General features: G+C 41.0%; 1 protein-coding gene across 5 annotated transcripts in view; it reads right to left on the reverse strand.

Annotated features, from left to right (window-relative positions):
• tspan4a (tetraspanin 4a) overlaps nucleotides 1-13,370 on the reverse strand; it is a 276,682-nt gene that overhangs the window by 90,398 nt on the left and 172,914 nt on the right. For all 5 annotated transcript variants that reach the window (XM_015953662.3, XM_070554911.1, XM_054732257.2 and 2 more), the window contains one exon: nucleotides 6,450-6,641. In XM_015953662.3, the coding sequence (XP_015809148.1) occupies nucleotides 6,450-6,641 (192 nt within the window). The remainder of the gene's footprint in view (nucleotides 1-6,449; nucleotides 6,642-13,370) is intronic.

The following is a 13,370-nucleotide window of genomic DNA, read 5'->3' on the forward strand; positions in this document are numbered from 1 at the left end:
AAAGCTGGGGTTCTGTCATTGTAATTTTTGTCTAAAAAACGTCCTTATGTCCATCTTCACACATGTGTTTCAGGCAGAGAGTGTAGAAGAAGCCGGCTGCTGAAGGGCTTCTTCTTCAGTGGTGGAGGCTCAGGCAGGCTGTATACAAACTACTGCCAGCTGCTCCCTCTCTGTTGGACTTTGGTACTGCATGCTACTTCCGCGATTTAGATCCGGGGCTTTTCATAAAACATCCGGGGCTTCAGCCCAAGTAGCCGGGCCTAATGCCGCCCCTGCTTAGCGTTAAGTGTCTATGAGCTTGGGAGAAACACAGGCTAATCCTGGCTCTCTAGCAACAACCTTAAACCCAAACGGTAACGGTGTAAACAACATTAAACCCGATTGGTAATGGTCTAACTCTAGCAAAGCGTGTCCGTGAGCTAGGGAGAATCTCCGGCTAATCCAGGATCTCCCAGACTGTCTGTAGTGCTCCTCTTTTAAGGAGCTGGGAGCTGCTTGATCGCTGATTCAGGTCAGCTGCGGTCTTCTCCAGCGTGCCTCTCTCCGAGGTCCTGAAAGGGCGCTGGGGCGCTGGAGAGTGTGAGCCAACCGCTCCTGGCGCTGTCCCTGGTGCTGGATCCTTTGCAGCAGGGACAAAAGGCTCAGGTTGGGATGAGAGGATGGACCGAGGGGACGAGGGTCGTGACAGTAAATATCTTACTTTATGTTTGTATATAGTAATTTTAGGATATACTGAGTCATTTTAACATTGTTTTGCCGTGTTTGTTTTAGTTTTACCACCCGTAGTTCGTTTTTTTTCAGCTGCATTTTTCACGGAGGCTTTTTATTATTTTGTTAGATTCATTTTTCTAAATAATGAAAGAAATCAGGAAATCTTCTAGAAAGAGGAAATTTCCCTCAAGATTTGTTGATGAGGAGCAAGATGTGCCTACATCGTTTTTCCGTAACAAATGCAGTAAGTATGTCCGCACTAAATATTTTCCATTAAACACGTTCCAGTTTTTGTTGTCCATTATTTCTGCTACTACTATTACTATAATATTATACTACTCCTACTACTTCCAGGAAAACAAAACCTCCAAGTAAATCTGTGGTTGAATGAAGATGATTTCCCATCACAGCTGCAGTGAGTTTATCTACAGTTCAAATATATTTCTAGCTTTAGTTCTGTATTTTATTTAATTTTATTTTATTCAGTTTTCATTTTCTAGTATGTACTGCTTGAATAAATGTTATATAATTTGAAATATTTTTAATTTCAGAGATTCTTCTGATGAAGAGTCATCCAACATCACCAGCAACAGGCAATGTCAGAGACAAGATCTTGCTGGATATGCTCCACATCTTCTGGACTCCTGGACAACAAAGTCAAACCCAGGTACCGTCGACCCACGCCACCCAGATTTATCCCCAGAAGAACCCCTGGATATCAGCTTCCCATCATGGATGAAACAGGTACACTCAGTGCAAAAAAAAAAAAAAACACTCCCTGGATGTGCAAAGAGTGCAAGAAAGGGTTTTGTCTGCAGCAAGACAGGAATTGCTCTGCAGAAGACCACAGCAGCTAAAAACGCCTGAGCATTGACAGATGTTACGGCCGCCACCGTTTTTGGGGCCCAGTGGTGTGCTGTGCTCTGTTCCTTGTTCAGCACGCTGGTTTGTATGTGTCCACAAACACATGTGCTTAATCTGCCCGCCTTAACCCGCATGAAGAGCAAGGGGTTGAGTTAGAGAAGCTCCCCCATAGGCAGTTAGCGGGATGCCCTGGTAGTGTAAAAGGAGGTTACTGTTAAGTTTTAAGGTGTCTTGTTGGTTTTTAAGTAAGTAAGTAAGTAAGTAAAGTTTTTTTATATAGCGCCTTTCACAGATATAAATCACAAAGCGCTGTACAACATGAGTAAAATCAGGGCAAATACCTCAAACCAATAAAAACATCATAAAAACAATAGCAGTGACAACAATAGTAACCAAAATCAGGAGTAAAAACAAAGTCAAGGTGTGAACAAGAACAAAGCCATCTTTTAGAATATTTAGCGGGGGAAAGCCTGGATGAAAAGGTGGAATGCTGGATCTCAGATTCAGCACCTTGTTGGCAAAACAGTGGAGAAAGGTGTTACAATCATCAGCTGAAGATAGCTGAGCCTGCGGAGGAGGAGAAGAAACGATGCTGGAGATGGTATCAAACAAAACCTTAGGATTATTCTTATTTTGACATATGAGGTTGCTGAAGAAAGAAGACCTGGCCTTTTCTACAGCTTTGTTGTATGACTCTAGAAGTTCTTTAAAATATTCACGATGAACAACCAAACCTGTCCTCTTCCACCGTCGTTCCGCTATTCTATAGGAGCGTCTAAGTTCAAGAATCTGGTTGTTCAGCCAGGGTGAACTGGAGGCACTGGAACTGCGGCTGGTTTTGTAAGGGGCGACCTGATCTAGAATTTTGAGGCAGTGATCATTAAATGAGTTGGTAAGAAGCTCTACATCATCAGAGGAAGAAGGTACAAAGTCAAAGAGGGAGGAGAAATTTAAAATGGCAGAACTGTTGATAATACGTCATTGCTTGGCAGAGTCTGGTAAAAGAGATTCAGAATTTAAGTTAATATGAAAAGAAACTGACTTATGGTCACTGAACACAACATCATGTATCTGCAGCTTATCAACAAGAAGTCCGTAGGAAAAGACCAGATCCAGGGTGTGGCCTGCTCTGTGAGTGGGACCAGACACGTGTTGAGTGAAGTTAAGAGTTCATCATGTTTAGGAACTCCCTGGTAGAGCTGTTAGATAGATCCTCAGCGTGGATGTTGAAATCTCCGACAATGATTATCCTGTCTAGTTTAATAGTTGAAGATAGGAGGTCCTGAAAGTCAGACAGGAAGGATGAAGTAGATCCAGGTGGGCGATAGACCAGAATTCCATAAACTGGTAGAGCTCGACCAATTTTAATCATGATCATCTTGAATGAGCTGTAGGAGTTTGAGGATATAAATTGGCACGAAAAATGTTTCTTAAAGATAACAGCTGTTCTTCCACCGCGGCCTGTGGTCCGTGAAGCAGAGAAGAAAGAGCAGTCTTAAGGACAGAGCTCACGGAGATGAGTGACGTCATTTTCGCGCTGCCACGACTCAGAAATCCACAAAAAGTTTAATTTTTCAGTGCAGAACAGATCGTTTAGGATGTGAGACTTGTTGGCGATGGAACGCGCGTTAATTAACGTCATTTTCGCAGAGAAATCTGGCGATGTGTGTACCGCGGGCTACATAATGGCGGTCTGCTGGCGGGCTAAGCTACGTAGCGACTCCAGGCTACGCCGGAGGGGGTTCTAAAGTTAAAGTTAAAGTCCCATTAGTTGTCACACACACTGATGTGTGTGCGAAATTTGTTCTCCGCATTTGACCCATCCCCTGGGGGAGCGGTGAGCTGCAGACACAGCCGCGCTCGGGAACCATTTGGTGGTTTAACCCCCCAATCCAACCCCTTAATGCTGAGTGTCAAGCAGGGAGGCATTGGGTCCCATTCTTTCAAAGTCTTTGGTATGACCCGACCAGGAATCGAACCCTGATCTCCCAGTCTCAGGGCGGACACTCTACCACTAGGCCACTGAGCTGGTAAAGCTGAACGAAGAAGCCAGCTCTCCTCCCCCGTTTCCTCTTCCATGGTCTCCGGGGCAGCGGCAGGCCCACAGGTAACAAAGGGCCGACACCTGGGTTAACGCCAGGTTCCAGAGGCGGTGGGAAAGCGGGTCCGGTATCGGAGTTCTGGAGGTTGATCATCGCGTTCCTGATCGACAATAGTAAGTCTCGATCATATGTTAGCAGGGAATCCGCACCAGATAGAGAAAAAACAATAAAAACAACAAATAACCAAAACAGATCAGGAGCCTAGCAGACGCACAGCCACTCATGGGCGCCATCTTGCTATATTTAAGAAAAAAGATGGTGGCGTCTTACGTAGGTGTGGTTTTAAAATTCTTTGTCTCACCCCCCCTTTTTTCTCTTAAGGGTGGGGATGTTACAGCCGCCGCCATTTTGGGGCCCAGTGGTGTACTGCGCTCCGTTCCCTGTTCAGCAGCAGCAGCGCAGCAGCAGAGCAGCACCGTGGACAGCTACTCCTTGGGAAGCTATCCGTCATTTCAGGACCGTGGACAGCGCCAGAGCATCAGTCACGCCAGCTGGGACTTTGCGCGTCGTCAGCTGGCTCTTCAAAAGCGGCCAGCTGGAGCTCATCAGGGGAGAGAAATGTTTGGTGGTTGCAGCAGCAACGTGTGGTTCTCTCCCCTTGGTGGTTACCTTGTGGACTTTTGTGGTTTAAACCACCTTATTGTTTGCTTCTTGTGAAGAAATAACTTTAGGACTTTGTGTGTTTTGGGGATAACATTGAGTTTACCTGTAATTTTTGGTTTGGTGAGTTTTCCAGACCTTGTTTGGTAATTTACCGGGTGGGGTTTTCCCCTTTTGAAGTCTCTTTTTCCTGAGTCGGTTTTGGTATTCGGACAACTTTAGTTAACTTCAGTTAAGTTAGTACTTTTGTTTGGTTTGTCTTTCAGACAAACCTTTTGTTTAACTACTTGGTGGGATTTTTGTCCCTTCTTAAGTTCGAAGCCTTTTAAATAAAGGAGATTTATTTTAGGATTTATAGGGTGGTTGGTCCTCTGGACATTTTCAGTTAATTAATTAATTTTAACTTAGTTAATTTCTTGGTAAGGTTTTTTGCCCCCTTCTTATGGTTTTTCAGTTCTTTTTAATAAAACCTTTGAAAATACAAGGACACTTTGAGTTTGGTTTTGCTTGGTCAAGCCTTTTTCTCCCCAATAAGGGTCACTTATCGTTATACTGGTCCAACTTATGTTTATTCCCCTCTCCTCCCTAGCTGAGCCCACAGAGGGGTGTAACAACAGACAATATCGCCTGAAACCCAGACACTGAAAGCTGTTCATGTAAAAATAAATCAATACAAGGTTCTATTCCATGTTAGGTTACATTTATGCTATTTCAGTTTTTTTATTCATGTACATTTGTATTTTCTATCCATAAATTTCTGAAGAAAAATCAAATCCGTTTTTTGTTTTTTCTGTAATAACATTATTGTTTTGGATAATTTCAAACAAAATAACTGCAAAATATTTACAGATATAGAAAGCTAAGCTTGTCCTGATAATGAGGTAAATGTTTTTGTTCAGATGGGACCTTTTTTGGCAGATTTATTCAAAGATAAAGATAAACATGGCCAGGTGGACTTGAACAATGGCAGTACTAAAAGGGTTAAATCAACTCTAAAAAGGACAACTACGAGACTCCTGCAATAGCTTATTACAACTTTGGGCCTAGAAAGTAAACTTTGCCCTAAAATAGTATAACTTCCATGTATTTATCTTTGGATGTTAGTTTAATACATTTTAATGCAACATTATCACCTTTTAAAATAATCAGTAAAGAAGTTTTCTAACATAGTTGGCGATGGTTATGTTAGCATTAGGGTCACAAGTTGTTTTTAGCCTGTAAATGGCCTGTATTTGTACAGCGCCTTCTTAGGGTTCTGCAACCCCCCAAGGAGCTTCACAACACAGTCATCCACCCATACACACACATTCACACACTGGTGGGGATGAGCTACGGTGTAGCCACAGCTGCCCTGGGGCGAACTGTCAGAGGCGAGGCCTGCCGAACACTAAAGCCACTGGCCCCTCCGACCACCACCATCAGACAAGGTGGGTTGAAGTGTCTTGCCCAAGGACACCAAAGCAGCGTTCTCTGGTCAGAGCCAGGATCAAACCTACAACCTTCCATTTAGACAACCCGCTCTACCTCCTGAGCTACTGCTGTCCCTGATTATTAACTCTTACATATAAAAAAAAATACTTCCAGCATTCTGTAAAATGAAAGATGCCGCTCAGAACTTGGCCTTGAAGACAGGACTTTATTAATTTAGCCAAAAACACAGTTTGAATGTGGAAAAGAGGTCAAATGCAATAAAAATTTTGCTTAGCAAAAATACTAATGTTAGTCTCAACAAAGCCACAAACAACATAACACGAGTCTTCCTTTAGATGAATGTTTAGTTGTTATTTTATATATTTATTTTTGTGCTACTTCAGTTTCTTTTTGTCGTCTAACGTGCAGCAACATAATTGTGCAATTTAGCTTTAAAAGATTGTTTTAAATAAAACGTGCACTGGATAGATTCCACCAAAACGGAACCAGACAGACTTTAAGCATGATATTAAATGCAAAATATTGTTGTTAAATTGATACCTGTGAAATAAACACCACGTCAAACCAATCTGTGAGAAATGCCTCAAAACATGTAATCATTGTAGATGAGCATGTCAGCGCTTGTAGCATCATGAAAAGTTGGTGATAGTGTTTGTCGTACCAATAACAACAAAATAAGATCACTGGAATACGACCTTCAGCCCAAAGTCAGCAGGGATCTAATCGTAGAAAATACCTTACCGTCAGCAGCAGAGGACGGCTTTCTTTGACAGCTCCTACACAGCCCAGACAGCCGATCACCATGATGATTGTCCCCACTGCTATGAGCAGATTGGCTGCCGACAGAGAAGGAAGGGAAGATGACAGAGTGGCAAAGTTTCCCTGGGTCACGGAGAGCCAGACCCCTACGCCCAGTATGCCACATCCCCCCAGCTGCAGAGGAAACACAAAGAGATGCAAAGCTGTCAGAGGGCTAACAAGGCAGGCAAGCTCAGTCCAAAGAAGCAAAGCATAAAAGACTAAAACTCTTGCTTGTGACATTCCAGAACAGATGCACAAAAAAACAAGAACTGTCTTCACGGATCTGCAGTGACAGTTGGGTTAGAATGTTAAAACCGGCAAGAGTGAAATGACCGACGTTTTAAGGCAAAAATTACAATGAAGACTGTCTATTTGTTATATACTCTGATAGCCACTTTATTAGGCATGCCTGTCCAATTGACTGTTAACACAAGTGGTTTAACAGCCAATCATTTACAGATGAAACTCATTTATAGAAACAAAAGGGGCCAAAGCCACGTACTGAGCACATTTGCATCATTGTACTTTCTCAGAGGTCACAATATGAAGATAGATTCATCCTGCCTCGTCTCTCTTTGGACCCGTCAGTGCCACCTGAGTCTGGTTTAAGCACTACAGCCTATTGAAGCTGACCATGTCCATCCTTTAATGACCACAGTGGGCCCATCTTTTACTTCCAGCAGGATAATACACCATGTCACAAAGCTCAAACTGGTTTCTTGAACATGAAAATGAATTCACTGGACTCCAACGACCTGCAAGTTCGTCAGATCTCATTCCATGCCAGGAACTTTGGAAGTGGTAGAAGGGGAGATCCCATCATGGATGTAACTATGCAATCATGCCATGTCAACATAGATCAGAACCTCTGAAGAATGTTTCCAACACCTTGGTGAATCTTTGAGGTGACAAACTAAAGCAGTTCTAAAGACAAAAAGATATCAAACCTTTTACCAGCATAGTGATTGCTGTTTTTGGTCAGTTTGTGAAAGTTGAGACATGATTACAAGTACAGATGTCCAACAAGCAGAAGGTCAACAGGAGAAGCTCTTCTTAGCATTAAATCTGAAAATAAGAAAGGCAAGACTTTTGTTCCATGTGACATAAAACATTACAAATGAATATCCTGTTTGCTCAATTGAAACAGCTCTTGTGGAGTCACAGCTTGCAAAGACAGAACTGATAATGAGCACTGGAGAACTCTGGTTTTCACCATCTCATGTAGCACCTATATTCTCATGATTATCTTTATAGATCCCACATTCTGCACCCAAAGTAGCTTTTCAATCCATGCTTCTACTGAGATGCTGCATTGTAAGGAGCCTGTGTTCAGTTCACAGCTCAGAGTGATTAAAGGGTTTCACACCAGTTGTTAAAACAGACAGAATCATGTTTAACGAGACATTCAAAAGTGGTGATTGGTATTCATGTGACTTTAAATATAAATGTTTGTTATAATTAATATTCAGTTTTAAAGTATTTAGCTCTAATGATGATTTAATTACAACCCCGAATTTTAGCCTTTTAGTATGTTCGCCCTGTATAGTTTAAAAGTGTGGTTCACTTGTTTGATCGATACATTTACAGTGGTCTCTAGTAGGAATGAATGCCTTCTAAGTTGTACTCGGGGTGAGGAGGGGGGTCTTATATCCTCTCTCGTCTGATTGGACAAGAGCAGTGCGACTCTACCACTGATTCCATTTGCTCGGTAACGTTGATGTTTTATCTCCACAAATAACACAAGCCTGAAGGAGTTCTGCTGTGTGGTAGAGTTGCTAATGCTAACAGTTAGCTTCTAGTTGAGAGGTACTCTGCTGATTCCTGGACGCTAAACCAACAACAGCCTTGTCTGTCTTGAGTCAAGGTGGGTGAGCCCATGAATGTAAAGTGACAGTGTGATGCAGATCTGTCAGGCTTTTCAAATCCTAGAGTTTCACCATCTATTTTATATTAGAAGGTAATGCAGCAGATAGGTGTAGGAGACTATTTTCATGTTCAGCAGTGACCGCTTAGAATCAGAAACAATCATTAAAATGTTTTCTGTCATACCTATCTTAAAGATGATGCTTAAGTACCTTTTATTGTTATTGTAACCTTCTAACAACTTTTAACGTCAACATTATTACTTAGATGGTTGCTTTTCATGCAGTCAGAACTTCTTTTCTGTCTCTAGAAAAGCCTCGATTTTCTTCCCTGAGGTGGTTCTTTATGTTACTGCCAATGACAACACTGTAGACCACTGTGACAGCAGCACTTGACTATCCTGCACTCGATTCAGGTTTGTTTGAGGATAACATTCAGAGAAAACTAGTTATTAATTTAACTGGACCACAGGAGACTGCTCTAATCAGTGGGACTGACAGTGAGCTGCCAGCTGCTGTGCAGATGGATGAAAGGGCTCTGTTGTGTCCTATTTATCTGGTCTGTGCCCATGTCAGTGTCAGAGTCTCAGTTACCATTTTCACATGGCATGGATCAGCTCTTTTTGTACTTCAGACAGTACTTCTCAACGTGGGCAGGGTCATCTGCTCATTATCTCTGCAACATGTGAAGCTGCACACATACAAACAAGGACATACAGCTTCCTTGCTTGTGTTTAGAGCTAATAACGTGTGCTACTGGCTTTGGCATTTTCCAAACTCTGCTGGGGAAGAGGGAAATAAACCACACACATGCGCTCCATGTATTGTATGTTGGCACATTAGTTGGATTTACAAGTCAGGGTGTGAAATAAAACATATTTAGATATTTTTCAGCAAAAAACAGCAAAGATCAATAAACCACTAACCAATCAGATGTCTTTCATGTCAACAATCAGTTTTTCAGCTTGATTTAAACAGGTCCTTTACTGAGAAACCACTTTTTACTTATTAATTTTCAAAATGATCGGTCACTCTGAGTTTAACATGCAGGCTGATTGTGAAAACTGGCATTAGCTTCTGATAGAAAATAGACAGTAAAAAGCTTAGTTTGAAAAGCTGAATATGGACTCACCCATATTGGCTCGTGACTGAAGGCTGTTGTTGTTTTAGCATCCAGGAGAATGTCTACTAGTAGAAGCTAACCTTTAGCATTAGCAACTCCCCCACACAGCAGAACTCCTTCAAGCTTGTGTTATTTGTGGCGATAAAACATCTACGTTGCAAATCAAACAGGGTATGTAGTAGAGTCACATTGCTGTTATCCAATCAGAGGAGAGATGTCCAAATATCAAGAAATAAGACTCCAAATCCTGTCCTCTGAAACTACTTTCCTCTCCAGCTGAATTCTATGTGCTGAAACAGGCACATGTAAGGTTTTGCAACTTGAGTGCTTTAAGAGCTCAATATATATATAGTACTTCTACTTAAGACCAGTAAGCTGTGATACTCTATCTAAATATAGAATAGAAGAAGAATAAGAAGAAGAAAATATAATTTCTATAGAATACCAACCTTGCTTGGTCTTTATGGTGTTTATCAGAAGATCTAGGACTCTTGCTTTATCAGGGGACTGTACACACTTCGTTTTGATTCAGAAAAGAGTCAGATTTATAAAAGTAAGAATTTATTTTACAAACAATTAAAACATGACAAGTTAATTAAGCATTTACTGTGAGTGGATGGAATTTGATGTGATGTAGGAACCTATGTGTGAAAGGTGTTAGTCAGAACTTCTGTATCTAGGAGAGCTGAGTTCTGGATGTAAAAGAATTTGGTTTGCATTAATTTGGTTTGAGTTTGCGGCCACTGTTCACGGGGAGGGGGGAGAGGGCTGAAGCGGAGCAGTATGGATGCAGAAACTACCGTTGTTAAAAGAGATGTGTTTAACTTTGAAAATGTGGGTGCAATGTTAATTGTCAAAAACACCAGCGAACCAACCAACCCCCCCCCCCCCCCACCCCACCCCCATACACACACACACACACACACACACACACACACACACACACACACACACACACACACATATATATATATATATATATATACATATATTTATATTTATATTTATATATATATATATATATATATATATATACATATATACATATATATATATACATATATATGAGAGAGAGAGAGAGAGAGAGAGAGAGAGAGAGAGAGAGAGAGAGAGAGAGAGAGAGAGAGAGAGAGAGAGAGAGAGATCTTACAATAAACATCGAAAGATACACACTCCCAAAGGCATGATTTACACAGCTATACACATGATAATGGTTATTTCCCCCTCTTGGCTTTTGATTTCCAGCTATAGCACAAGATTTTATCTGATGAGCTCTGGAGGAAGTAGGGCATAGAAAACAATAATAATAAATATAGGAGCTGGATGCTGCTCATGTTGTACTACTGCAAGAATATTTCAGCAGCTTACTAATAAAGGTGTGGGTCACAGTGGAGCATTACTATTCCCCAGAGTGTTGTTTTTTGATTTTTGTTTTCTATAAGATGATGTCTGGAGAGAAGTTTAGCAGCCAAAGCCAGATACAAGCCATGGGGATAAATATTCTGATTATATGCATTCACTGATGAAGAGTAGCTGCATTGAGAGCGGTAAAGAATGGGTCTAAATTAACACATTTCTGCTTAACTTAGAAGAGGGATTCAGTGAAGTTATTTTTCAAATTAGACATACTTTTGATCTTAATCTGATGTGACAGCTCAGCAAGGGGAAGAATTCCAATGCTAGTGCAGTCAGTGTTGGGCAAGTTACTTCAAAACTGTAATGCATTATTTATTACTTGTTACCCTCATTTTAAAGTAATTCATTACATTACAATATTATTGATTTTAAAATGTAAGACATTACACTACTTTTGCATTACTTTAAGTTACTTTCACCAAAACAACTTCAATATGAATCTGGTAATCTGACGCTCAGTGAGCTCATGACATATATGTGGAAAGTGATGTGGTGTCTGAGCTAGGATTGCTGTTAAAAACAGTCAGATATAATAACAGTGCTTTAAAATGACTGTTTATTAAATAAAAGCAACAACAATCTGTACTCCCAGCACGTTGCCATTTTATAGGGCCATCTGAGCAGGGAGTGAGGTGGTGGGGGCTCCAAGCCTATTTGCCTTGGTCTCCAAACGCCTTGATACGGCCCTGGATGTGGGACTGGCTTCTGGGGTGATCTGATTCTATAACATGTATAAATATTAAATGCTTATATATTATTGCTTTCCACTGGTAAAAATGTGTTTTGGGGATAAATCCACCTACTTTTTTTCTTTTCAAACACTTTGTTTTGTTTTCTTGATTTTTTTTGAATAATTTCCTGCCCTTTCTCTAACCTTCCTCCATGCTGCATGTTTTCTCCGTCTTCCAGAAAAACTGTTTCCTAGATTTCCTACTTTCTAACTAATCAGCCAAAGGGATCTACTGAACGCAAAACACAAAAAGCTTAATATGTGCTGCGCTCCAGCAGCAATGAGTTGAAATCACCGGGGCACAAATATGAACTCGGCTGAAAAATACATGAAGTACCAGAGAATATGGGCTGATATAAACGATCGCAAACAAATTACGTTGTTTTGGTGGAGCGATTTTGTGAATATAACAGCGGCCGCATGCAGGACGCAGCTGGAGTATTTGAGCCATTACCGCTGCGTCCTCTCTGCTCATAGAATGCCCGCAAAGCTGAGTCCATAAATGACGTCATATATGTAGATACTGGATCATTTTTCAGGCTTCCCGCAATTTGAATTTTTAGGAAACCCACATCTTGATTCTGGGATTAAAAATGCATTGTAATTACCGCGTTACTGACAATTGTACCGAGTAAATATTACCATTTTCTTTCCCTGTAATGCCTTACAGTACCACATTACAGCAAAAAGCAATGCATTACATTAATTAATTACTTTTGTACTGTGTTTCTCCCAACACTGAGCGCATTATATGACACGCATGGCACAATGGCTGCATCACACATGACAGTAGTTAGACAAAAATATAAAGAAGAAGTGAGTAGAAAGCAGAATCAGTGCAAACTCTTAGTCACTGAAATTCTCTGCAAGAAAAATACACACTTCAATGCTAATAAAGCACAAGATATTATCTGACTTTAAACAGATTTCAGCAGTTACTGTTGTAGAGACGCCTCAAGATCCGCACTACTTGTACTTCTGTAGTAGGAAACTTACGTTTTTATAGACACACAGTGGAATGTGGCATCACTTCACGAGTGTGGGGTGGACACTGATGGAAGAATACTCTGCAATAATTTCTTTAAGCTGGTAGGAGGTGGATCTTTGTTAAGCCAGTAAACAGGAGCGACCCAGAAGTTATTTCTTTTACCCTGGTATTTTTTTTTTTGTTTTACTCTAATTTGAGCTAGAGGCTAGAGGCTAACGTTTAGCTAACAATTCTAATGGTGAAATAGAAACAAATAGGGGGCCTAAGTCTCCCCCCTTCCGGTCGGCTCATGTGTCCCTGGAAAAAAACAAAAAAAAAGAATGTAAGTGAATGGAGCTATTCTGGTCCGCTTTGCCTCACGCCCTCTGACCCACACATATGATGTAATAATCATGCATGTTTTGCCTTTGTCATGTATTTTGAGATTTATCAGATAGTAAAAATTCATAATTAAAATGACAACAAACCACAAGTCGCATATAAAAATGCGACCTGGTTCTGAATATGGACTCTCAGGTCAACAGCACAGATAAATCCTGCTTTTACCACCTAAGGCGAATTTCTAAATTAAAGCCCATTCTGACTGTCTGTCTCCTAGAGTCAGTAATTCACACCTTCATCACATCCCGGCTGAACTCCTCCAACTCCTGTTTATACGGCATCAGTAAAGCTGCTCTGTCCAGAATTCGGCAGCAAGGTTCCTGGAGCTGACAGAAGACAGCACATCACACCCATTCTTAAG

The sequence above is a fragment of the Nothobranchius furzeri genome, chromosome 9 (genome assembly GCF_043380555.1).
Source record: "Nothobranchius furzeri strain GRZ-AD chromosome 9, NfurGRZ-RIMD1, whole genome shotgun sequence".
In the NCBI taxonomy this organism is placed as follows: Eukaryota; Metazoa; Chordata; class Actinopteri; order Cyprinodontiformes; family Nothobranchiidae; genus Nothobranchius; species Nothobranchius furzeri.